This window comes from Diceros bicornis, chromosome 14, assembly GCF_020826845.1.
Source record: "Diceros bicornis minor isolate mBicDic1 chromosome 14, mDicBic1.mat.cur, whole genome shotgun sequence".
NCBI lineage: Eukaryota > Metazoa > Chordata > Mammalia > Perissodactyla > Rhinocerotidae > Diceros > Diceros bicornis.
In genome coordinates, this window is record NC_080753.1 from 58,836,329 (window position 1) to 58,863,143 (window position 26,815).

The 26,815-nt window shown below is 41.9% G+C and overlaps 2 protein-coding genes across 12 annotated transcripts in view; both read right to left on the minus strand.

Moving 5' to 3' along the window:
* The window catches only part of SNRNP48 (small nuclear ribonucleoprotein U11/U12 subunit 48), a 70,824-nt gene extending 67,936 nt beyond the window's left edge, over positions 1–2,888 (minus strand). For all 10 annotated transcript variants that reach the window (XR_009222140.1, XR_009222138.1, XR_009222139.1 and 7 more), the window contains exons 1-2: positions 2,708–2,888; positions 46–159 (exon numbers count right to left, since the gene is read on the minus strand). Coding sequence is in view for 7 of the 10 variants with exons in the window: in XM_058555307.1 (XP_058411290.1) it covers positions 46–159; positions 2,708–2,863 (270 nt within the window). In the remaining 3 variants the exon portion in view is untranslated. The remainder of the gene's footprint in view (positions 1–45; positions 160–2,707) is intronic.
* A 3,456-nt stretch (positions 2,889–6,344) lies between these two features.
* DSP (desmoplakin) overlaps positions 6,345–26,815 on the minus strand; it is a 42,218-nt gene continuing 21,747 nt past the window's right edge. Inside the window, exons 8-24 of one of the 2 annotated variants that reach the window (XM_058555316.1) lie at positions 26,266–26,370; positions 25,312–25,407; positions 24,865–24,990; positions 24,166–24,318; positions 22,097–22,251; positions 21,126–21,252; positions 20,144–20,345; positions 19,667–19,893; positions 18,811–18,977; positions 18,251–18,389; positions 17,486–17,679; positions 16,063–16,225; positions 15,494–15,577; positions 14,709–14,816; positions 14,032–14,130; positions 13,026–13,523; positions 6,345–10,248 (exon numbers count right to left, since the gene is read on the minus strand). In XM_058555316.1, the coding sequence (XP_058411299.1) occupies positions 7,012–10,248; positions 13,026–13,523; positions 14,032–14,130; positions 14,709–14,816; positions 15,494–15,577; positions 16,063–16,225; positions 17,486–17,679; positions 18,251–18,389; positions 18,811–18,977; positions 19,667–19,893; positions 20,144–20,345; positions 21,126–21,252; positions 22,097–22,251; positions 24,166–24,318; positions 24,865–24,990; positions 25,312–25,407; positions 26,266–26,370 (5,880 nt within the window). In that variant the 3' untranslated portion in view covers positions 6,345–7,011. Of the gene's footprint in view, positions 10,249–11,228; positions 13,524–14,031; positions 14,131–14,708; positions 14,817–15,493; positions 15,578–16,062; positions 16,226–17,485; positions 17,680–18,250; positions 18,390–18,810; positions 18,978–19,666; positions 19,894–20,143; positions 20,346–21,125; positions 21,253–22,096; positions 22,252–24,165; positions 24,319–24,864; positions 24,991–25,311; positions 25,408–26,265; positions 26,371–26,815 lie in introns of both variants that reach the window. The other variant, XM_058555315.1, reaches the window with a different exon arrangement.

The following is a 26,815-nucleotide window of genomic DNA, read 5'->3' on the forward strand; positions in this document are numbered from 1 at the left end:
TTAATGCATGGACTATACGATGTGTACATAGCACATATGGGGTACCTCTTCTTCTTTGGTGTAGCCCAGCTTCCTCAGTCGACAAGACACCATGTGCTTTGCTAAAGACGATTTAGGCATGTGATGATTGGAATCATAAGGGCATATCACAATTTCATCCTATAAAAATCAAACAGAAGCAAAGAAAAAAGGTACATGATATTTAAAGAAATAACTATACCATTAGATGTTTACTACTTGATTAAGTGGAACTATCTAGTAGTTCTCTCCTCTTCTGCAAAAAGAGGAGGATTGGCAGATGTTAGCTCAGGGCTGATCATCCTCACAAAAAAAAAAAAACCAGGAAACACAAGAAAGGTGTTTGTGGCTGTTGTAAGGAACCAGAGTAATGCAGACTCAGGATGAGAGACTTCCTCCTTCTGAAGCCACAGGGCAACTGAGGGAGAAAGCAAGCCCAGATACCAGCTTAGAACAATGTGTTAGACCGGTGAACTTCAACAAGGAAGACAACAAGTCCTAACTATGGGCTGGTTAATATAACTCGAGGCAGTGGCTGTAAGCTTTTCAAAGAGTTGAGCTTTGAAGGGATGGAGAGGGGGCAGAGTCTATAAGGGGGATGGAGATGGAGGGAGGTTTTTTTAAATCTGCACATACACTCACACAGGGGATTCTGATATGCCCTAGCTTAAAATACTTCCACGCGTCTTCCATTGCCCTCATTAAAGAAAAAAAACCTGGGGCTGGCCCGGTGGCGCAAGTGGTTGGGTGCGCGTCCTCCGCTTTGGTGGCCCGGGGTTCGCCGGTTCGGGTCCCGGGCGTGCACCGATGCACCGCTTGTCAAGCCACACTGTGGCGGTATCCCATATAAAGTGGAGGAAGATGGGCATGGATGTTAGCCCAGGGCCAGCCTTCCTCAGCAAAAAGAGGAGGATTGGCAGATGTTAGCTCAGGGCCGATCTTCCCCAAAAAAAAAAAAAAATCTGGATTCTTTAATATGGCTGATACAAGGACCTTTTAGATCTGGCGCCTACTCACCATCATTCCCCTCCTACTCCACATCCTATGCTCTAGCCATCCTTAACTATCTGAGGTTCCCTGATCTGGTCACACCATCGTCTCTACACATGCTGCTGATGCTTCCTCTGTGCTTCACCTAGCTAATTCAGCTCACTTCTATTTATCAGCTTAGAATTCACTTTATCCAGGAAGTCTTTGCTGTCCCACCACAGCCTACAATAACCTCTACTACACCAATTCCAACCCACTCTTCATAGACTTTATCACATTATAACGCAATGGCGCAATTCTCTGTATTCTCCCTCACTACCACCAGACAGTAAGCCCCATGAGGACAGGAACTGTGACTGTTGTTCACTTAACTGTAGTATTACAACAGTCAAGCAGAAAAGTGAAGATTCATTAACTATCAGGACTGCACCTATTCTAGGAATTATGGAATCACTTACCAGGATTTTTAAACTAGTCACTCTCCTGAATATCAGATGTTGGTTTTGCAAAAGTCAGAAGTATACTCACAGCTGATTGTCCAACTTGTGGAATTTTACAAAGGAGTTTTACAGAGGCAGCATAGCAATTAACAATTAAGCACACAGACTCTCAGGAGCCAGAATGCCTGAGTTCAAAACTCTAACTGCCATTAACTAGCAGTAACAAACTACACCTCTCTAGGTGTGTTTCCTCATCTGTAAAATGCAGCTAACAGTACCTACCTCTTAGGGTAATTATGGTTATTAAATGAGGTAACTAACGTATAGTAAGTGGCAGAGATAGGCAAAGTGCTATTTAAGTGTTAATACAAGAAATCCAAATTTACTACAATGCTGAGTAAACAATGGTGTGGAAAGGCTTGGCAGGCCTCACTCAATGGAATTCACAGCTTCAAATACCCCTCCAAACAATAAATATATTTTTAAATTTTCCACTCCTCTTTTTAATATAATAAACGCTTAATATAATAAATGGTTAGTCTATAAATCAAACATACTTCAAATGCCTCTGAGGAATCAGTTATGTAATTTAAACCTGAGATAAATTATTACAGTATGATGAACCCAGAAAGAATATTAGAGATCATGAATTATCCCACGTTGTGGCACTTCCCTTCCTCCCATCCTATTAAAAGATATATATATACCAGGATGGTTCACTCTAATACACTTGCTTACATATTTTTTAAAGCAATTCTAATGTCCAGGAGAGTTGCTAATCACCATCTCTTACTGCTATTACTTAATCCTACAGTCGGTGCTGTCCCAAGCAGAAGCGAGCAATTTTATGGCAGAGAAAAGTGCACTGAACTCCCAGGCTCTTCTGATGTCAAATCTGGTGCAACTGCAGAATCCATGTGACAGATGACAAAGCAAACCGCCAACACCTCCGCTAGCAGCACTGAGACCCATTCGTCTATTTTCTAAACAAACCCCAGACCTGCCATTCCTGCCTCGCCCACCGCATCGTCACGCTTTAAGCCGGAAGTTCCGCGGCGGGGGGGCGGCACAGGAGCTGGGTGCGGGCCGCCGCAGCGCGGGGTCCGGAGACGGCAGGGCGCTCCGAACGCCGTCCGCGGCGCCCCCCACGGCTCTGCAGGCAGGGGGCTCCCACGCCCTTCCCCGCGCCCGTCCTCTACCGCCAGAGAAGACCGCGGGCTGAGCGCCCCCAAAGGACCCCGCGCGCCCGCACCCCTCACCTCTGCCGTCCCCTCCTCCCCGGGGTCCAGCCGATCCAGGCTCCAGCCCAGGGACGCCGTCACCTCCTCCAGCGTCCGGCAGCAGCTCTCCACGAACTCGCTCAGCTCCTCCTGCAGCCGCCGCCGTTCCTCCACTGAGGGAGTATCGCCCTCCATGGCGGCGCCCCGCCTGCCAGGAGAAAGCGGCCGAACTGCCGGCGGCGCGCGCGCGGGCCTCTGGGAGCTGTGGGCGGGGCGCCGTCACGTGACTGGAACCGCCTATAGGAAGGGGCCCCGGCAAGGGCGGGAGCTGTTGTCTTGAGAGGCGTTTCCCGGTCTCTTCAAGAGGTTAATGGTTTTGCAACTGCTCCTGGGTGCGATTGCGCCTGGTGTTTCCTGAACGGCATTTCCCCCGCCGCCCCACTTTTTAAAACAATGGTTTATCTCTACAGAAAAGTTTAAAGACTAGTACAATGAGCTTTCGCATAGCCGTCCTCCATCTCATTAATTGTTAACATTTGGCCACATTTGCTTTCGCCCGCTTTCTCCACACGCACAGCCCCGCACACTTATTTTTGCTGAATTATTTGAAACTAAATTGCAGACACTTCACCCCCAAATATGTCCGTATGCATCTCCTAGGAATAAGGACATTTTCCTACATAACCAACAATACGTGATCAAACCCAAGAAAATTAATCATTTCATAGTATCATCTAATATACAGTTCATATTCAAATTTCCCGTTGTCCCTCAAATTCCTTTTATAGCCGTTTTATTATTTTTTCAACCTATGAGCTATAATTGGTTGCCTTTTTTAACCTAGAACAGTGTCCCCCACCCTCCTTTTTAAATTAAGTCATTGAATTGTGTTAGCAGCCTCAGCCAGTCGTCTTGTAGAATGGCCCTCTTTCTGGATTTGTCAGATTTTTTTTCCCCTCATGATTAGATTAATCATTTTTGCAAGATGTGTGTTCCTTTTTGTTACATCTCATAGAAAACACATATCTTAGATTCTCCTGCTATTAGTAATGCTAAATTTGATCACTTGGTGGAGCTAGTGACTGCATCACTTCATGATAACAGTCCATTTTCCTCTTGGTAATTGGTATGTAATCTGTGGGTGATGCCTTGGGGGCTTATGAATGTCATGTTCCCAACAAACACTCAGAATCCTTCACTGAATGTTATTACATTAGGGGTTATAAATGATGATTCTCTAATACTATGGTGGCTTCTACATTTTTAAATTCATTATTACATACTCTATTACCATAATTCTTGTTAATGCTCAAATTGTCCCAAATTTGACCAGTGGAAGCCACTTTAAACCACCCCGTTTCTCTTTGACACATCCCCACTGGTTCTTGAGCACTTCCTTCCTTTGATTAACCCAAGTTTACTTTGTACATCTCCTACCCAAGACCTTAATCTAATCCCTCTTATACCATTTTTTATTTTTATTTCTTTCAAGCCTGATGCCAAATCTTTGCTTTACCTTTGCATTTGTTTCCACCAGATGAAGAAACCGTGCAGGAAATTTTTGTAAACAACTATTTCCAAAGGCAAATAGCACAGTTCTCTCACTTAAAAAAAAAGGTGGGATGGGGACAGCCTGGTGGCATAGCAGTTAAGCTCACGCAATGCGCTTCAGGAGCCCAGAGTTCTTGGGTTCGGATTTCAGGCACAGACCTACATAACACTTGTCAAGCCATGGTGTGGCGGCATCCCATATCCGAAAAAAAAGAGGAAGGTTGGCATGGATGTTAGCTCAGGGACAATCTTCCTCACCAAAAGAAAAAAAAAAAAGGAAGGGGTGATAATGAGTATAAAAAGGTAGTACCATAAAATACAGAAATAGGCCAGTAGTTGCAACTGGATGTGTGGTAATTAGTTTATTCATATTCTGCCCACGGCATTGTTACTTTTTATTTGCACTTACATAGTGAGCCAAGCATCCTGGAAAATGTGAGACTACTTCTGGATGTGAAGTGATGACTGTCATTGAAAAGTTACATATTTCCTTTTCTGAGGATGCACTGTATATGTGAACCAAATCAAAACTTAGCCCAGGTCAAGTGTGTCCTCTCTCCAGGACTCAGCCCTATCTCACCTGAGCTTAATGACTTTGGCAGCAGCTTGGAGGGGCTGTAGTTTCAATCTGAGGAACTCCTTTACATTGATGCTTGTTAATCTCTGTTTAATCACCCTTTTCCTAAAGAGGTTTCCTGACCCCTGTTCTAGGTTAGGCCCCTATTATGGGCTGAATTGTGGGCCCCCACACCCAAATTCCTGTGGTGAAGCCCTAACCCCCAATTGTGGCTGTATTTGGAGATAGGGCCTTTACAGAGGTAATTAAAGGTTTAATGAGGTCATAGCGGTAGGGCCCCAATGCAATAAGACTAGTGTCCTCATCGAGGAAGAGACACCAGAGCTCCCTCACTGTCCCTCACTGCCCACTAGCCAGGAAGACCTCTCACCAGAAACCAACCCTGAGGGCACCTTGATCTTGGACTTCTAACCTCCAAAACTGTAAGATAAACTTATTTAAGCCCCCCAGCCCATGGTACTTGTTATGGCAGCCTCCATAAGCTGATACAGCCTACCAGCTCCAGCAGAGGATCCTCCTTCATTCCCCCCAACTCACTATTTACCACGTATTTTTTTTCTTCTTTTTATATTACAAGGGCTATTTTTGTACCATGTATTTCTACTATGGGATCCATAGCTTCTGGCACAATGCATGGCACACAAAAGAACTCAATATTTAGTGAATGAAATTAATTACAAGTCCTCCAGATTGGGAAGGTGGCAAGGGGAAGAAAAGGAGAGGTAAGTTAGGGAAGAAATGAGTGCTGTTTTCACCCTAAGTACCAAAAGCCCCCAATAATTTAAGTATTCTCTTCAGTATGATCTTTTTTGTTCCACACAATTAGCATTTCATTTGTTTTCCTATTTCCTATCTGTACTATTTGATTATATTAATATATACTGCTGATTTATGAAAGTTGTCCCACTGATTGCTTTGTGTGTGTCTTCTGTCCCCATCCAGACTGCAAATGCCTTGAAGTCAAGGGGGCTACTAGTATTAGCCCAATACTAGACATAATTGATATTCAGGAAAGTCATGTTAATTTAATGACAAATGTCTGAATTTCAAAAGTTTCTCTTTAACCCAAAGAATAAGCTTACATCTCATTACCCTTCAACAGAGAGCCAAGAACTCTTCAGGAATCACTTTCATAGACTCAAGGACAATTCTTTCCTCTTAGGGAACAAAATGAAACATCATGTATTTTGAGGATACCCAAAATGGAATCTTAGCCACTTCATGTTTTCTAAATGGCATGATGGTGACTTGTGCCCGTGCTACTGGGTACTCACTGTCGAGAATAAACTAGAACTGAGTATTGACCTCTGGCCTGGCCTCTTTACACAAGCTTCTTTCCAAGGACTCTGCCTGGTACAGAAATATTGAAAAAACTTACTTCAAAAGACCAACTTCTAACAAGAATTTGGAACTAAAGTAGTTTTTCAATGGTCTTTCTTAATAGGTATTTAGTAAATAGATGGTTTTAGACGTATTTTACAGTAAGCAAAAGATGCTGCTAAATGCCCTTGTGTGTATAAACATAGTATTAAATCAAAACGCAAAAACTTCAAGAGTCTAAAAGTTTATTGCCAAACTTCATAAAGACACCTTTTTCAAGTACACAGAAAATGACAAGCAAAATAAACAGAAAACTTTGACCCAAGAAAAGCCAAGATTGCTGCTATCATGCACATAACAGTCAAATTCATACCAAACCAAACAGGTGCATTAAGAGTATACGGGTTATACAATCCACAATCTAAAACTAAAGGAGACTCATTCCAAAATGCTTGGGTTTGGGGTGGGTAATTTTATCCTAATACAGAAAATGGAAGTATTTAGACAAGAAACAGAAAAGATGACTAAAATATCAATGATCAATTTAATTTTTATCTCCAAAGAACATGAATCTGATTTATACGCCGAAAGATGGTCAAGACGAATCAATCAAAAATCTAAACACGGAAGAAACGCATTCTAAATTCAATTTTTGCTATCCTTACAACTGATTACCACATCATACACACTACATCCAGTGTGTTACTAAGGTGAGCTAAGAAGATAAAAAGCCAGAACAGCCTTAACTATTTGATTTCAACCATGACTATGTTTTTTTAAGCACAGAAAGTTCTATCACTATACTGCAAGCACTAGGTTTTCTTTTTTTATTATGTAGTAGAGTGAAAATTCATATAAATGAAACCAAGGTATACCGACCATTTCCAACTGACTACTAGTGCCCAGTAGAGCTAGTGCTAAAGGAGTAGGAATAAGAGTAGGAAGAATTCCCTGTTGCATCAAAGCTTCCTCTCCGGGACCCACTTCGGGAACCAGAGCGAGAGCCGGATCGAGATCCGGAGCGGGAGCCGGAGCGGGAGCCTGGGGCAGAAGACACGTTATAGGGGCTAGGCAAGCCCTTGGACGAAACAGAGGCGGCCTCCAGAAGGCGTAGGCCAGTGACGTCTTCCACCATGGAGCGATTTATGGCATCCTTGTAGGATATTTTTAATTTGGTTTTGGGGCAGGTCAGGATTTTGGCATAGCTGCTGGTGTCTTGCAGCCTCTGAGCTGCTCGGCCGTCGATGAACCCCTTTCTGATGGCTTCTTCTGTGCTTATCCTCCCATGCACTTCCGGGTCAACAAGGCCTCCCGTGAGGTACTGGAACTCCAGGAAGCGCTGACCTGCCTCATAGGGGAGCCATTTTTCTTTCACTGCTTCTGCTGCTGACATCTTCTTCTTTCCCTTCACACCCTCAAAGCCAATGAAGGCTTTCTGAGCAGGCTTCAGCCTGGTGGCCATATCTTGGTCAATCAGGCCCTGGGAGACCGCATCCTGAAGCGGCAGCTTCTGCCCGGTTGTGGGGTGGATGATGCCACCTGTGCAGGCCTGAGCCTCCAGAAGCCTCTGACCAGTGATGCTATCGACAATGCCCCGCTCTATGCCTTCTGCAATTGAGATTTTCTCCAGGTTTTCTGTGTCAAAGATGGCTGCAATAGGGCTCCATTCTTCCAGGGGGTCAGACAGAGAGCTGCTCCTGATGGTTAAATTCCTGATGCTTGATATGGTAGAAATCTTACTTACTGACTCATGTCGGGAGCTGCTAAAAACATCATCACTGACACTACCCCCTATGCCACTGCTGTTGCCGACACCATTTTTCAAGGAGATCATATCAGCAAACTGAGTGAGGCTGAGACTGCCGGATCGGTACTGATCAAAGAACTTCCTGTCAATGAGGCCCTTGTCTATAGCATCTTGAATATCATACTGACTGCCTGTCTTCCTATCTACCAGGACCACCCTGGTGGAGCCATCGGATCCAGTGATGGTTATTTCTTCCCACTCACACTCCTGCTCACACAGTTCCTTGAAGGTTTCATAATCTATAAGGCCCTTCTTGTAGGCCTCCTGAACAGACATCTCCTTGTTGGTTTCTGGATCAACTATGACCACTCTACGCTTCCTGAGGGTATTCTTTTGTGATGTCTGCACCTGTTTCTTCTTTTCTTTCAGGGGCAGAAGACAGAGCCCTGTTTCCTCATCCTTAATGCATCTTTCCTTTAGTTGCAAATAAGTAAGATTTTCTTCAGTGTTTGGGTCAAAAAATCCTTTTGTATCATCACTTGGATCTGAGAGAATCTCATTGAGCTCCTCATTAAAGTAGCCCCTCTTGTATGCTATGTCAACTGGTAAACGATGGCTCTCCTTTGGGTCAATGATCCCACCGGTTGCAATCTGTGCTTCTAACAGGCGAATGCCATGGCCCTTTTCAATGAGTTCCTTGTTCATGGCTTGGAACAAAGAGATGATGTTTCCTGTTTCAGGATCATTATACCCGGTGACAGCTCGTTCCGCAGACAGGAGCTTCTCTTTGAACTCAATACCCACCAGACCTCTTTTGTAGGCTTCTTCCACCGGTAACCTCAAGTTGCTAACAGGATCCACTATAAAGCCAGTAGCTGCTTGGGCTTCTAGCAACTCCAGAGCAGTACCAGGTCGGACCAGGCCAATTTTCATGGCCTCATAAATGCCAAGCTTCTGTTTTGTGGTCTCACTGTATATGCCTGCTATGCAGCTTGACCCCTGAAGGAAGTCCTTAATTCTCTCACCAACCTCATCATAAGAAATCTGACCTAATTCCAGTTCTTTTACAGTGGATGGTCTCAATATACCAGAATCTACTAGCTCAGAGATGGTCACAGGTTGTCTGATTCCTTGGAAGGACATACTTCTCTTCTGTACCGACAGCAAGAGCAGACCAGTGTGTGGTTCGATTCTGCACCGCTCCCTCAGCTGCATGTAACTGACCTTCTTTTTGGTTACCGGATCCACAAAGTTTCTCTGACTATCTCGAGGATCGTTCAAGGAACGATACAAATCTCTATCAATCAGCCCACGGGCCAAGGCTACATCTTTTGGCAAAAAGACACTATTCACGGGGTCCACTATACCCCCTGAAGCAATCTGGGCTTCCAGCAGGCGCATTCCAGTTTCTCTGTCAATCAAATTTTTCTTGATGGCTTCCGAAACAGATACTGTCTTGCCTGAAAATGGATCATCAAAACCAGTGATAGCTTTTTCTGCTGTATATATCTGTTGACGGTCATCAAAGTCGATGAGGTCTCGAGCTATTGCACTGTCAACAGTTAGCTTCTCATTCCTATGGGGATCAATTACACCGCCTGTAGCTGCCTGCGCCTCCAGAAGCATGACTGTGGATTCTGGGGTGATTAATTTCTTCCTCTTGGCCTCTACCAAAGAGTATTTTTCCTTAAGAGAAGCAGAAGCTCCCGCGATAGCTCCTGCACCCCGAAGGAAAGGCTGGATTTCAGAAGCAACTTCTTCCACTGACTTCTTCCCCTTCAACAGTTTGTCCAGGGTTGTTTTGTCAATCAGCTGGCACTCGTAGAGCTGCATTGCTGTCACCTTCTTCCTCAGTCCATCGAACACCAGCTTTGAGGCATCAACAGTCCATTCGCACTCGGTCTGGGTCTCCCGATGGGACCCATATGGGCGCTGTTTGAGTTTGTCGATTTCCCTCTGAAGTCGGGAGCGTTCTGTTTCCAACCGTGACTGTGTCTCCCTAGTGGAATCCTCCAACTTCCGCCTGCACCTCTCTTCAATCCTCTTGATCTCCACTTGGAGTCTTTCAATCTCACTCCTAAGGCTGTTCTTCTCTCTCTCGCTCTTTTCTCTTTCCGATTCTATCTTCCTGATGGCCTCCTCCTTGCGGGAATATTGAGTTTTCCACTGATTCAGGTCATTCTGGATTTGCTGTTTCTCACTCTCGAGGCGCTGTTTCACCCTACTTTCTGCCTCTAGAGTCACCTTAGCGCGATTCAGCTCATCCTCCAGCCTCTGCAGCCTGGCCTTGTCTTGCTCGAGAACTTTAATTTTCATCAGAAGGGTCTCTCTTTCCTGCACCACCTGAGTGCACTGATTCTTTGATTCCTGAATCCTATTAGATGCCTAGAATGTAAAAAGAAAGAAATGGGAAAAAATAATGTTTTGATCATATCATATGACTATCATAATCTAACCCCTTTTCCTACATTTTTTTAAATTTGTTTACTCATTTGCTCTTTCTCTGTTTTCCCTGGATATAATGTTATTTTATCTTACAAATTTATGAAAAAAATTCTATAGATACATGTTGCCATTTTGATGAATGGCTTCATACTTACTATTTTTTTTCTATAGAAGGAAATAGGAGAATTTGTAGACTTGTCTCATTCTTAATAGTAATTACGATTTGAAAAACTATGCGGAGTTTTGTTCCAGGTTATCACACTTGCTATACCTACATCTTACCTGTGACAGCTATACTACTGTGTTTAATAAAGCAATGTAAATCTACAGACATATACGCACCCCACACGCAGCCCCACACAAATATTGTCTATAGAAGTCAAATGTATTAGAAGTTAAAGAAGTTACTTGTAAATTAGGGGGTAAAAGAAGAAAAGCCAAACAAAAAGAAACACATTAGGACCAAGATCAAAAGAGAATGAAATAATGAATGCAGAAAAATCATGCAAGCAAGAAAGAAAAAGTAACTTAAAAATTTCATAGAAAACCCCTCTAATATGGTTTTTATTTAGGAAAATTTTAATTACAAATGTAGATTAGAGCTCACTAAGTAAGAGCTACTGTCTAGAAAATAGAGTGGAACATTCAGAGGAAGTGATCTCCAATGTCAGACTAAAGTTCTCAAAGCAGGTTACACACAGATTGGTATTTGATGCAGTGATAGAATAGACGGGCAAACAGCACTGAAATTATTTTAAAGCAGTTGTCTGGATTATGACAGATGGTAGTACGGCAATAAAAAGAAAAATTAGACTTTCTGTTAGCATCTGTCCCAGTAGCAAGAGCACAGTTCAGATTAGATGACAACGGAGTCAATTATTTGAGAGACAGTGAAGCTGTGATCAAATATTTGTGAATACCTCTAAAGCCTGCTTTTGGAATTTCTCAATTTCCTGTCTCAAATTTTCCCTCTCTCTCTGTAAATCATTAATCAGCCCCTGCAGCTCCAGGGTCCGGTTGTTGCTGATCTGCAGTTGGCTCCTTAGTTCAGAAATGGTTGCATTTTTTTCATTATCTGCCTCACTTCGGCCCCTTCTGAGGTCATCATATTCCAGCCTCAGGTTCCGTAGTTCCTCCTCCAACATCAAGTGCTCCTTGGTCAGGCTCTCTGTGAGAGACTGCAGCCTCTCAATTTCTATTTTGCTTTCATTTAAGCTTCTGCTTTTATCTTCTATCGCCTTCTGGAAATGCTCATTCCTCAAGTGAGCCTGTTTGGCATTTTCTTGTTCCTGCAGCAACTGCCGCCTCAGGGCCTCGACCTCCAAGGAGAGCCTTCTCAGTTCCTCCTGGGTCCTCTGCTTCTCCCTCAGGTGGCCATCCAACACGTCCCTCTGCTGCCGGAGGTCGTCCTCACTCTTTTTCTTAACGATGGACGCCTGCTCCAGCTGCTGGGTCAGGCTGGTGATTCTTATCGCTTGCTCCTTCAAAGACCTCCTCATGCCTTCCAGCTCCTCCTCCAGCTTCTTCCTCTTGGAGGAGTCTTCTGAGGCCATCCTCTTCAGCCGGTTCAGCTCCTCTTCCACCTTCTGCTTCTGCAACTGCAACTCTTTCAGAGAACTCTGGAATCTTGTGATATCCTGGTCCTTCACAGTCCTCTCCTGGGAAATCCTTTCATAGTCGATTCTCAGGCGCGTTAGTTCTTGCTCCTGAACCTTCAATTTACTTATCGTCTCTGTTGCACTATTATTTGCTTTCTGCAAATCATACTGGGTCCTTTGTAATTTAGCATTTTCATCTTCCAGGCATTTCCGTTCTTTTGTTTCTGTTTCTATCAGTTGTTTTAACCTGTCTATCTCCTTGTTTTTATCCTGGATTGTCTTGGCAGCATCATCAAGAGACTGCTTATATCTCATGCTCTCTTCTGTTCGCATCTGCGTGACCTGTCTCAGCTCGATCTCCAGCTGCTGTTTTCTCTGAGACATCTCAGAGCCAGTGGCCTTTTGCTGTTGGACGTTTTCTTCGACCCTCCTGAGACTCTCTGTGGTCTGGGCTAAAGCGTTCTGCAGCCTCTTTATCTCTTCAGATAGGCTCCTGTTTTCTCTGGTGAGGTTGTCTACCTGGGCTCGGTAGCCACTGGTATCCTCTTCCTTCTGCATAGTGAGCTGGTGGATGGTTGTCTTGGTGATGTTGATTTCCGTCTCGAACTGGTTTTTTAAGCTAATGATTTCCTCATCATAATTGTTTCTTACCTTAGCCAGTTCATTTTCATATTCCCAGCGGCGCTTGGCCTCCTCCTGAAACTCAGCTTTGAGTCTTTCAATCTCCTTATTTTTGTCCTGAATGGTCTTTGCAGCCTCCTCCAGGGACTGCTTATGTCTTGCATTGTCCTCCGAGCGCTGCTGGATGACCTGCTTAAGCTCTATCTCCAGATGCTGCTTCTTTTGCATCATCTCAGAGCCACAGGCTTTTTGCTGCAGGGCATCTTCTTCAGCCCGCCTTCGCTGCTCAGTGGTCTGCAGTATGCTGTCATTTAGCCTGACAATTTCATCCTTCAGATCTCGATTTTCCCTTGAGAGTCTATCAAGCTGGTTTCTAAGGTTTTTGGAATCATCTTCTTTCTGCATGGATATCTCCTTGATGGTGGTCTTCGTAATGTTAATCTCTGTTTCATACTTGTTCCTTAAATTACTCATCTCCTCATTATAGTGGTTTCTTACCTTTGCCAGCTCATTCTCATATTCTCTCTTCCGGGCGCCCTCCTCCTGCAGAAGAACCCTCAACCTTTCTATCTCGTACTCCTTCTCCTTGATGGCTTTCTCGGACTCTATTTTTTGCCAACCAAGGCTCTCCTTTTCACTTTGCCTTGCTTTCTGCAGTTGGTCATAGTCATTCTTCTGTTGGTCAAATCTGTCTTCCACGGTCTTTCTTCTTCTCTTTTCATCTTCAATCTCATACGTCAGTCTGGTGATCTTCTCATTGAGCTCTTTTATTTGGCCATAGCACTTGTCTAGATTCTGTTTAGCTGCCTTTCCATCCAGCTCAGCTTGTCTCTTCAGCTCCTCCAGGCCCACAAGCTTTGCTTTGAACTGGGAACACTCTGCCTGGTATTTCTGCAGGTTCTGATCCAGGAATTTGTTCTTATTGCAGTTTTCAGAGTTGGCATCTCGGGCAAGTCTGAGCTCCTCTTCCAAAACTTCGATCTTGGTATTTTTCAGCTGTGGAAGTGAAATCAGAAATTATGTTGAAAGAAAAACATCTCATATCACAAGAAAGAAGCCCTACTTTTTCTCTCCTAATATGCATTCTCATTTTTCATATATTCTCATATTCTCATATATCTCTCATATAAAGTCAATTGAAGTTATTAGAAATGAGGGGTTTTAATTAACCTTTCAACATTAAAAATTCAAATCCAGCTAGTCCAGGATGTTCTTATCCTTAATGTAACAAAAAGAAAGCAAGCAAATTCCTTGACCAAACATTAAATGAAATTACTGGTTTGGGCAAGGCAAAATAGCTATAATTTTGCAAATATTACCTAAGTTCATTTCGAGCAGTGTATTGGAGCATGGGACTGACCCCAGACTTATGAATAAACTATATTATACTGTTTAAAGGAAATATTGTTTTATCAGTATGTCCAAATCTATGTTATAATGAGGCAGTAATAATAAGGTTCTATTCTATTTTTTGATGCTCCAAGGAAAAAAGTACGTAAATTACCTTCAGATCTTCCAAACTCTTCAGCATCTCACTTAAGAATCTGTAATAGTCTCCAGACCTTGTAAGTAGTTCTATGTATCGAGCATGTATATCTGCAGCCTTGGAGAAAAGGTGTGAAAGAAAAATAAAAGATACTGCATTAAAAAAATAGTCCTATGCAAGTTGACCAATTTTGTTTTCTAAGACAATGAAAAAGTGAATTTATAATTTAAGGAGTGAATTCCCTTTCATGTATGCTTATTCCAAAATCTAGAAGTACAACGAAACAAAGGACTAAAAACCTTGTATTCCATCCTCATCAGTACAGAGTGCTTCCCCTAAACCATCTGACAGGTGATGCTCTCTGACATCTTTGGGAAGAAGTTGTCTTTTAGAAATCTACTAGATATTTTCTACTTTTTAAAAGTCTCCCTCACTAAACCCAGAATTTAAGCCCAGTTTCTGCAGACTCTAATACATAAACCACAGATCCTAACTTCCACTGATCATTTCCTAAATGCATCATATATGGATGACTCACACTAGATGGAGCAAAACCTGCTATTAAAACTTTTTGAGTGGACACCCTATAAGAAGGGATGAATTCAGGGACTGTAGGGAAGACAGAAAGGGGACAGGGAAAACAGAAGAGGCAGAAGGAGGGGCAGGCTCTAGGAGGTATGTAATGACGTCCATACCTCTTGCAGAATCACCCCAGAAGGAGACTGAACCATGGTTCTCTTGATAGGTATGTTCAGCAGAGTTTCCAGTCCTGAGGTGTATGACGCCAGCTGGAGTTCATAATCCTGCAGAATAATAAAATTTAAGAAAAACATACTTAACAGACTTAAAAGTTGTCACTGATAGCTACAACTCCACAATTTTAAATCATCAAGCTGGGGCAGGCCCCGTGGCGTAGTGGTTAAGTGTATGCGCTCCACTACTGGCGGCCCGGGTGAGGATCCTGAGTGTGTACCACCGCACCGCTTGTCAGGCCATGCTGTGGCAGTGTCCCACATAAAGTGGAGGAAGATGGGCACAGATGTTAGCCCAGGGCCAGTCTTCCTCAGCAAAAAGAGGAGGATTGGCATGGATGTTAGCTCAGGGCTGATCTTCCTCACAAAAAAAAAAATCATCAAGCTGTATTTCTAATGACCAACTCCAAAGGCAGTCATGTGCTGCTAGTGTCCAAGCAGCTAATATTATATTATTAAACTAAGCAGTACATCTTTATATGCTAAATGGAGATTTTTGCACATACCACCAGTCTAAAGAATGAAGACGAGGCCAGTCCCACAGATATTGCCAATGCATAATGAATTGTTCATGGATAACAAACTTTTAAGGTTTGTTTAGCAGAGAACACATAAAAGCCATAATCGCTATCCTCAAGAAACTTATAATCTTTAAAGTGAATCAGAAAATAATGCAATTAATGTTATTCTTGATGAAACACCAGCATTCTTTGTGAAACTCAACATACCTTAATTGAATTTGCACAAAGTTCTGCAATCTTTTGTACCTCTTCTGATTTGTCTCGTTTGCCACATATTTCATTGTGCAAGTTCTATACAAAAAATAAAACACTTACAAATGTTAACTTGTATAAATATTTTTAAATAAGTGTTACTTCACTCTTTAACCACTGTTATTTCTTTTTTTCCCTCAGTTTATTACTATATGTACTGACCTCATACAGTTAACATACAGTTAAACCTTAGGAGATGGGTATATTTTCTATTCAGAAAAGAGAAGGAAGATCTTCGAGTTCTTATTATCTAAGAGCTTATCCTCTAGTCAGCACTCTTTTCTGGTCCTATCATCTCAATTTATGAAGATACTTTACTATGATATTACATTATTTCTACATTCATAATTGTATTTCTTGTAAATATCTCAATTGCTTTTCCTCTGGGCATTGTTTAAGCAGTCACGAAATGAACTAGTAATATTAAATATTTATCATTTCAAACCTAGCTACTGCTGTGAAAACCAGAGGAAAACACAGCTTATACCCAATGGAATCTAATGGAACGGCAAGTTGGCTCCTACCTTCTGCTCATTCAAAAATCGCATGACCGTGTTGGAATCTCCAAACTTCATGGACTCTAAGGAATCCTGGCGGCGTTTGGCATCATAGAGCCACTTACAGAAAGCCTGATAATTGTCACGATAATTATTCAGTTGCTTGATTTGTTTCTCCAGGTCCCATAATCTGGGGAAAACAGATATAATAAACATATTAACAAAGTATTTAATACAGAGTGACCATATGACTCAGCAATTCCATCTAGTATAAGCTCAAGAGAACTGAAAATATATATCCACAGAAAAAGTTACAAATGAATGTTTGTAGCAATATTTTCCATGATAGCCAAAAATTGAAACAACCTAAATGTTCATCAATTGATGAAAGAATAAACAAAACGTGGTATAGCCATACAATGGACTATTATTCAGTCATAAAAAGAAATGAAGTACTGAAATATGCTACACCATGGACAGACCTTGAAAACATTACGCTAAGTGAAAAAGCAGTCACAAAGGACCACATATTGTATGATTCCATTTACATGAAATGTCCAGAATAAGCAAATCTACAGAGACAGAAAGTAGACTGGTGGCTGCTTGGGGCTGGAGGGTTGGGAGGTGATGGGGAGTGATGCTTGTGGGTATGGGGTTTATTTTTTTTGGGGTGACAAAAATGTTCTAAACTTAGATTGTGATGATGGTTACATAATTCTGAATATACTAAAAACCACTGAATTATACACTTTCAATGGGTGAATTGCATGGCATGTGAATTACATATCAATAAAGATGTTTTTAAAAAGCACTTCTTTTTTTTTTTTTTTTAAAGATTTTATTTATTCCCCCCAAAGCCCCAGTAGATAGTTGTATGTCATAGCTGCACATCCCTCCAGTTGCTGTATGTGGGACTCAGCCTCAGGATGGACGGAGAAGTGGTGCCTCGATGCGCACCCGGGATCCGAACCTGGGCCACCAGCATCGCAGCACGCGCACTTAACCACCAAGCCACAGGGCCGGCCCTAAAAAGCACTTCTAATAAAATGAACTACAAGCAAGATTCAGGAGATTTTTTTTAAACCCTCATTTGCAGTAAGGCATTTCTTTTTTATAAGATACAATTTTCATAAACTTTTGGAGAACATTCACTCAACCATCTACCCCTTCCAATAGTCATAACAAGAGTTTATAGGGCACAAAAGAGCCTGATCAATGGTCTCTGCTATTTCCCTAAAACCTGGATGGCACCTGGCATGGGCTGGTTCAAGCTTGGCTAACGTGATGTACTCTCTTTCCATTTCCAACAAAGCTGCCTATATGAATAGAGCCCCTATTCTACCTAACCTACACACAAAACAAAAACCACGATTTTTATAGTCATTACTTCAAGTGACATTATCTTGGGAACAACCCAATGGGAAGAAAGTGAGGAAGGAGGTTGGCATACCTGTAGTCTATCTGTTTATCTATTCTTTGCCAGCGATCTGTCAGCTGTGTGACTTTTTCACTGAACTTGCCCAGATCCAGGTCATAAAGCGGATATTGCTGTGAAGTCTGGGAGTGGATCTGCTGGGCCTTCTGCAGCTCTGTCTTCATGGTGGCCAACAGTGACTTCTTCAAGTTCAAGTCATTTTTAATTTTCTGTCACAAGAAAAAAAAAGTACAAATTAATCTCGTCTCCCACTTTATGCTACACTACAAGTCACCAAATGAAAAATAAGTTTATAAAACTCTTTAGAATATTTACATTTTTAAATGATAACAATCGATCCAGAAAAATATATTTATTGATTGCATTTCCTAATATTTGTGCCAGCAATCTAGTTCTTTGTCCTACCCCGTTAAAAAAGAATACAATGTGTAAATCACTTTGAGAAATGCTAAATATCACACTCCATTCCCTTCCTGAATAATTGTAATATCTATTAACATATTAAAGGTTCCAAGAAGTCCTACAGTAAAGAAACCAGTTTAACTATGTTTAACTCAGCATTCCCCAAATTGATCTCACCACAAATGACTTTCTCGCATAGTTCCTGGGACACGCTCTGGAAAACAGAGTGTTAGAGATAACGACTGATATCAGCATGTGTGGTCAACGAAATCCAGTAATCTTTGACACTCATGAAAACTTAGTGAGGCTTTATAATTGGAGACCAAGTCCTGTATTGTTTCCCACAAACTTGGCCACTGTGATAACCGTCCACGTTACCTTCAGCCCACAGCGGTAAGCTTCCACTTTATCCAGATCCAGGCAAACAGTTTCCTCTTCAGTGAGTCTGGCTTCGTAAACCTTTAACATGTCTTCTGTTTGGAGAATCGCCTGGAGTAGTGCTCTTACTGCGCATAAGCTGTCAAGAGCAAAAGAGGCCAATAAAATTGCTGGTGACATAATTAGACGGTGAACATTTGGCTCTTGCCACTATTAACAAAAAGCAGAATATTAAAGTAGATAAAAATTTATTTTGCCTATTTTATAAGCTGCAGGAGCAATAATTTTTTTTCTCTCTATCAGGATTCCGACAGCCTCTTTGCATTAACTGAAGAATTTTAAGTTCTGGCCCTTAAGATGCATTAGATTTCAGAATAGTGGAATTAACACCTTAGGCTAGAAGACCCTCTCTCAAAAGCACAGAAGAATGTAAGCAAGCCTCTAGCGAGAAGAGAAGCTGGAAGGCAAAGGCTCCAGAAGCCAAGCATATAAAGCAAATGAAGTCTGACAAAATGAAGCTCGAGAAAACCAAAATGTCTGAGGTTAGAATTGGTGTTTACCTGTTTAAGTAGCCATCTGTAACGCCATTGATATTTTCCAGTTTCTGAAACAGTCCAAATACCTCATTCTGTAAATAGCAATATTTTTTCGAACCTCTAAAGTTGGCTAGCATATCTTTAAGCTGGTTGAGAACTTCAGCAATTGCTTGAGAATCATGCTGCACACTCTGTCAAAAAAAGAAGGAAAGCTCTTCTGATTTAGCTGTGTGATTCTTATGATCATTTTTGTCCTTAGAAAGTCCACTAAATGTAAAGGATTCAAGAAAGAGACAGACCGGACCCTTTGGTTCCTTCTTCGGGGAGCCTGATTAGCACTACGGAGACGTGGCCCTCTTACTTAGAATGTACATCTGGGACTTTCCAGCGCGGTGCCCGGGCCTGGCTGAGCAGAGAAGAGCACTGAGCTGGGAGGTGGAACACCTGGGCTGTAGTCCCAGCTCTGTCGATGGCTCTGAGCTCTCACCCCACCAACCAAATCTCTCCAAGCCAGTTTCCTGTCTATAAATAAAGATAACCCCACCTGTCTAGCCCGTATCATAGGTTGTTTCAGGCAAAAAGCCAAATTAATATTTGTGAAAACTTTAAAAATGAACAAAGTACTAAATCACACAAAGGAAAAACAGCATAGCCTGATTCTACAACCCACAAACTAACAGCGAAGGTGGTTTAGTCCCCAGCCTGGTAACTGTCTACAAATTTGGAAGCATGGGAGACAAAAAAGAAGTCCTGCCAGAAGCCTGTTTTCTTGAAAATTAATGTTTATTGCCTATAAATATTTAAACCAGGAGGTTTTTTATTAGTCTGCAGATAAACAGAAATATACCTGAAACCAGGCAAAATATTAATGGATACCTACCTTCAGCTCGTTTATTTTCACTGTGATATGGTGAGAAGACCCTTGGTCTGCCAGAAGGATGTTTTTAAGAGTCATTCTGCCCTCGCACAGCTCCATCTGCCTGCGAATCTTCTGGAGCTCCATCAGCATCCACGTTTCTTGCTTGTCATTTTCTCTGTTGGTTTCAATCACTTTACTATGATTGATGTCTTGGCAGGAATCAATATGAGTGATTTCAGTTTTGGTTGCTGTGAAAATATGTCAGGACCACAAAAATCAGAGAATTCCTAGCTAGAAGGGTGCTAGGCCTCAAAAAACATCCATACTGCATGAAAGTGTCGCAACTTCCTTTGATTTAATTCTGAAAATTCAGTGTATAAATGACTTTTGATATATTATCTTTCAAAAAAGTGATTCTGAAACTAGTTTTGTGCAAACTACTTTCTTCTAAGAACTGCATGGATGGTTGATACAAGGAGAAAGGTGCTCCCAACCAACCTGTCTGGTGCTGGGGGTGGCCAGGGAGCTGTATGACCAGGGTCTGGTAGTGCTTCTGGGCGTCTGTGAACTGGGATTGGATTTTCCGCTTGTCATCATCTCCAAACATCTCTGAGCCTTGGCTGTTCCTGATGAACTCTTGGTAATGCAACTCCAGGTCAGATATCGTCTTCATATAATCTTCCTGCCGCATGGTTTTCAGCTGGAAGTAAACCAGGCAGGAGTGTTTATGACTGCCCCCAGAGTGTGACCAAGAGGACTTCGCTGGAAAACACCCTGTGCTAGATGGAGCTTGAGGCAACACTCGTCATAGGCCCATTAAGATATAAAAGGTCTTCGAAGGGTAGAGATTGCTCCTAAGAACCACAGCAATGGGTTGTCAATTTTTTTTCCTACAGAACTTTATTCTTCAAAGGAAATATTACTCAGAAGCCCCAAATGTACAGCAGATCACAGCAAAGCTGTTCTGACTGAAAACATAAAAGAGGTAATAAGGGGGATACAAAAATTTACCCATTCCAGCCCCCTCTCCTCGCTGCCATCCCTGTCATTCCTGGAGGATCCCTCACCTGGAATTCTTCAGACCACAATTCAAAACCACTGATCTAGAGGAACTAATACTTTGGGTGTTTTTCTGAGAATTCTATCGCACCTTTCACTTCTGTGATATCCAGTCAATAATTTATGACCTAACTTTCCATTACATCTAAGGAGAATGGGATCCAGAATATTACAGGACCAATGCCTCTTCTACGGGTACTCCTGGCTTTAATTAGTATTTTGGTTGTCTCGCAACCAGCCCTGTGCGAATTCCTCCCACTCTATATTGAACAGTCTAGAACCTCCAAGGCAGGCTCAGCTGCTCTCTTGATGAGATACAAAAGCATTAGCGGTACTGCTAGACGGTTTGCCTGGTAGAAAGGCACACTGCGGGGGGAGCTGGCACCTCCTCCAGGCAGCCCACGTGGTCCTGAGGACATACCTTGGCAATAGTCATGGCCTTGATTTTCTCGATGTCGATCATGCAGTAGTGCCAGGACACCAGGCTCTTCATGTTGATGTAGAGCTGGTTCCACAGAGCCAAGATGGCTTCGTAGTACTGCTCGATCCTAGGAGGTGCAAAGGGAAAACACACTGGAACCCAGCTCTCAAATTTCTTCCCAAATGGGGAAGCTGGACATGCTTACATGACTGCACAAAAAAATCAAACAAGAACCAACCAAGGAACGGCTGTATGTATAATTTTCAAAACATTCAACATTTCAATCGATTTGGACTAATCCGCAAAAGTACATTCTCAATGATCTACATCAGTAACCATTTTGAATCCTTCGAGATAATTCAAATCATTTTGGTCAAAATATACAGTACAATTTTTTGCTCTCGTGTTGTTTGTCAGCAACTTTTTAAGTGACGGAGGTCTGACATTGTGCAGAACAGCTGGGAGAAGGCAGCCACGGAATGCTGAAAGCTGCTGGGGCCTGCAAATGAGGACCTGGGGCTCACTATGCGCTCTCCCTCTTCTGTGTGTGGTGGAGGATTCCATAAGAAAAGGTTTAAAAGAATCTGCCATGGACAATCTGTAAAATGAACACTCTGCCTATTGATGAGCAAATATTGCCGTTAAGGGCATTTTATATTTGTGGCTAAATGCAAAATTACTGATTGTTTAAGATGGCAAGAAGAACTTTGAAGCAATGCCTTTCAAGTGTATGACAAGAATTATTCACTTCGGCCCTCCTACACAGTCACACATTCTTTTTTATGCTTTAATAGTAAGTATAGTACCTTCAACAGAAAATTGCAAGACAACGAAAGGGGACCTTCATGAAGTTCCTTTTTGAGGGAGAGGGGATTATAGTAAGGAACAGTGTATCTGTTTCTTGTATAAGCATTTGTCCTATTTCTCTGCTCACATTCATGTCATGGTTATTAGGAACTTCAACAACTTACTTGTAAGAGAGGTCCACGGCCAGAGGATTCGGAGGAGGGATAATCAGACCAACAGAAGGAACGAGCATGTCCACGCCTCCCGGGCCTGTCACGTACCACTTGCTGCGCTCACTGTTGTCCTTCAGGATGCACTCGTCCCCTTTGTGCACGATTTTCTGTAAGGCAAGCAGCCCCATGTTTTGATTTTATTCTTAAGTACACATTTTCGTCTTCTTTCTCAAAGATAGAAATAGAGATGATGACATACAAACTGCTGGAGCTTTCCTCTCATTACAGTCATGCATCACTTAACAACAGGGATACGTTCTGAGAAATGTGTCACTAGGTGATTTTGTCAACAGGCAAACATCGTAGAACGTACTACACAAACCTAGATGGTATAGCCTACTACACACCTAGGCTATGTGGTACTAATCTTATGGGACCACCACCGTATGTGTGGACAGTCGTTGACTGAAACATCATTAGGCAGTGTGTGACTATATCTTTTTCCTCAAATGAAGCTGATTGTTACACAACTCAACAATACTGATACTTTAAATAATACACGTGAGCCTAAAGGTACATATAAAACGAATTAGGTGAAGTGACTTTCCAAAGATAGCCTGAGGAATCCACCAGTAAAGTGAGAAATCCTTTTGTAAAGCAAAAACTCACCCCACGGTTTTTCTATTTTTGTGAGTTCATGTTTCATATATTAGATTTTAGTATGTGGTAGTCACTTGTCTCATTCATTTGCTCTTACAATTTAAAAACAAAAACACAAAAATGCTGGTATCAGGTCCCTAGAAAAATAACTTCCTAAATTAACTCCAGCATCTAAATAGCTTCTTAAAATGGGTACTTAAAATATGACAACTATCTTAACTAGTATAATGTTTACAAGCTTGATACTTTTGTATTTCAATCTCCATTTCAACTTACTTCTTACTTCTCTCCACACAAGTTCTTAAAACATTTCCACATGGTAAAATAAACTCCATTGTTTTATAACATTTAACTAACCAACTAATCACATTTTATATTTCTTAAATCCTCCATGATTTTTATAAGAAAACAGAGCCGTGGGAATTATATAAGTAATTACTAAAAACAAGTCATCTTTCCACATAAATGCTTGTATTTACCTGCAGAACTGACATGCTCAGTTCCTGTCTAAAATCTGCGATAACATTCACTTTCTATGCAACAAAATGGTCTCATTTCTTTTATTTTTTTTTTTTTGTGAGGAAGATCAGCCCTGAGCTAACATCCATGCTTATCCTCCTCTTTTTGCTGAGGAAGACTGGGTCTGAGCTAACATCTATTGCCAATCCTCCTCCTTTTTTTTTCCCCCAAAGCCCCAGTAGATAGTTGTATGTTATAGTTGCACAACCTTCTAGTTACTGTATGTGGGACGCAGCCTCAGCATGGCCAGAGAAGCAGTGTGTTGGTGCACGCCCGGGATCCGAACCTGGGCCGCCAGCAGCGGAGCGCACGCACTTAACCACTAAGCCACGGGGCCAGCCCTGGTCTCATTTCTCTTTTCTTTTATGTCAGAAATTTAAAGATAAGAATGATCACAGACAAATAAGTTTTGCATAATAGAAGAAAAGAAATATTAAGCCTTAAAACAGAATTAGAGGGCCGGCCCCGTGGCTTAGTGGTTAAGTGAGCGCGCTCCACTGCTGGCGACCGGGGTTCGGATCCCGGGCTCGCACCGACGCGCTGCTTCTCCGGCCATGCTGAGGCCGCGTCCCACATACAGCAACTGGAAGGATGTGCAGCTATGACACACAACTATCTACTGGGGCTTTGAGGGGAAAAATAAATAAATAAAATCTTTAAAAAAAAAAAAATAGAATTAGAATAGTTTTAAAAATACCTACTGTCCTAATTATTGACAACTACCATATAATTCAGAACACAGTTGTGGCATTTCTTCAGCTGCTTGCTGCTTTGTACACAAAAGAAAGACATTTACTCTTGTGCTTACTGAAACCTAGGTTCAATTTTGCTCTTTACTGACAAAAATCTCTAAGTAAAGAAAGAGAAAACTTTTGTATCGTTCTGAATAACTGGGTCCACACCTGGTCTTGTTTGTAGTCACAGAGAGCCCTGAGAATGATGGGTTTATTGCTTCTGTAGTCTGGGTTACGTGGCTTCAGCTGCACAATCTTCTTGGACTTATTTACCAAGTTCTGCACCTGACGCTTATATTCAAGGATTTTCTCCCGTTCTTTCTGTAATTACAAATAACATCATGCTTTAACATAGATACTCTGTGAATTTTAGATAAGATCTTCAAATGACATTACTATAGCTACTACGACATTACAAATTAGATATTGCTATAGCTGCATTAGCTATAAAAAGCCACAAATTCACATCTGCAAGGACTATATAGGAACCTCTCCTAATAAGCCACTCCAAAAGCTACACGGCCAGGAATGAAGTGGGCAGGAAAGAATATCACTGTGTTGGGACTGTGTTGATAAAATTTGAAGTGCGGTTTTCCAAAGGAATTTTCATGTTAAGTAATCAGTATTCTCTCTGTTTTTGTTTTGAGTGATAGTAATTACTGAAGCAAAAGTAATTTTCAACAATAGTTGAGCACATAAAGAAAATTCATTTTGAGAAAAGCCACTGACAGATGAAGAAAACGCTTGCTTGAGCTCTGGGTGTGTGTTTCTGTACAATAATACAGATGGGCAGTGGGAACTGCATTGGGTGGTGCATTTTATCACCTCCCCCCGTGAGGCTGCTGAGCACTGGCTCTGAGATGATACCTCCAGCTCCTTGATCTGTTCCAGCAGGCGCTGCAGGGGCATGTTCTTGTCACAGGAGTACTTCTTCCTGATGGAGTCTTGAAGGCCCTTCAGGTAGGCTTCAGTTGATTGGGCCTCTTCAAAAAACTATGAAGGATGACACATAAATGAGAAGCAACTCAATAAGCAGTATCACCTACTATTTCTATCTCTGGACTATCATCCCTAAGAGTCTATTTGATAGGCAGCTAAAGGAAAAAATTAGAGCAGAAAGTATATTAACTTATGTGACAGCAAGAGACTATCTGAGTGGTAACCAGGTTACCAATTTATGCTCCTCTAAACTAAAAACCAATAAATAGTATTTATACAATATTTTGAAGATGTTTTTAGCGCTTTTTAAAACACATTCAAAAGATAAGGTATTAAGACCTAAAAGACAATTAAATTATTACTAAACATAAAAACCTGAAAGTAGGCAGCATTTTCTTTGAGATGAACATCAATGCATTTGGTGATCTGAAGAATCCAGCTCCACTGTGTCTGAAGAGTATCCATATACGCCTGAAACAAGAACACATCAGCTGTCTCTCCACCACCCAGCCGTAGAGAGGCATCCTATGTGAGCCTGAAGAAAAGCTATGAAACATTTATCTAATTCCAAATCAAGAAAACTTTTTTCTAAAAATTGAAAACAGAATTTCCCAACAGGGATTCTTGGTATGGTAGAAATTAAATTTCAAAACCAGTTTTAACAAATAGATACCATTAGGAGTATTAGTCAAAATAGTCACCCAAATGGCATAGCTACTGACCAATCAGAACAGACACTGGGGATAGCACCGGAGCAGGGTCCCTCTGCTGCAACAGTTGGTTAAGAGTCACTGCCTTAAGCCTCTCAAACTATAACTGTTCCTGTACCGCTGCTAGATCATGGGGAGGTTCAAGGCACCCATGCAGAGGGTTTGAGGGGCTTAAGGCAGTGACTCTTACTAACCAATATGGAAATAGTTCGATTTTAATATGGCTATATCAGTGCTACCAGCTAATGGCAGCCTTGAGCACAGCCCACAAATGGCAGTCTAGGGCAGAGGTCAGCAGCAAACCACAGCCCAAGGGCCATATCTGGCCCGCTACCTGCATTTATAAATAAAGTTTTATTGCTATGGCTGCTTTCACACTACAATGGTGAAGTTAAGTAATTTCGACAGAGATCAAAAGGCCTGCAAGTCTAAAGTATTTATTACTTGGTCCTGTCCAAAAAAAGCTTACCAACTCCTGGTCTAGGGTGTTGATCCCAAAATATAAAATAAACTTGTCATGGCTTTATGATGGATAAGAATCATTCATTTGCATAGTCTTACTTCATGAAAAGTTTCCTTCTTTTTTCCCTAATAAAAATATAAATCTCATGAAGCCTACCTCAATTTTGTCTGAAGCTGGATGCTGATTGAGGACAAGTTGGTCACTTTCTTGTTTAAGCTTATTGAGCTCTTTTTCCTTAACTTCCAATTGACTCATGCGTATCTGTGAATGAAAGAAAAATATCCTTCGGAGCAAGTCGCCACTAGCCTTTCATCACTTCCACCATTTTTTTTTTTTTGTGAGGAAGATCAGCCCTGAGCTAACACCCATGCTAATCCTCCTCTTTTTGCTGAGGAAGACTGGCTCTGAACTAACATCTATTGCCAAACCTCCCGTTTTTTCTACTCCAAAGCCCCAGTAGATAGCTGCATGTCATAGTTGCACATCCTTCTAGTTGCTGTATGTGGGACGCGGCCTCAGCATGGCGGGAGAAACAGGGTGTTGGTGCGCGCCAGGGATCCAAACCCGAGCCGCCAGTAGCAGAGTGCGCGCACTTAACCGCTAAGCCACAGGGCCAGCCCAACTTCCAGCACTTTTAAAGAAAGTTAAACACAAAACCGCATTTTGAAAATAAACAATGCCAAAGAATTGTGTTATGCTTTCCTCA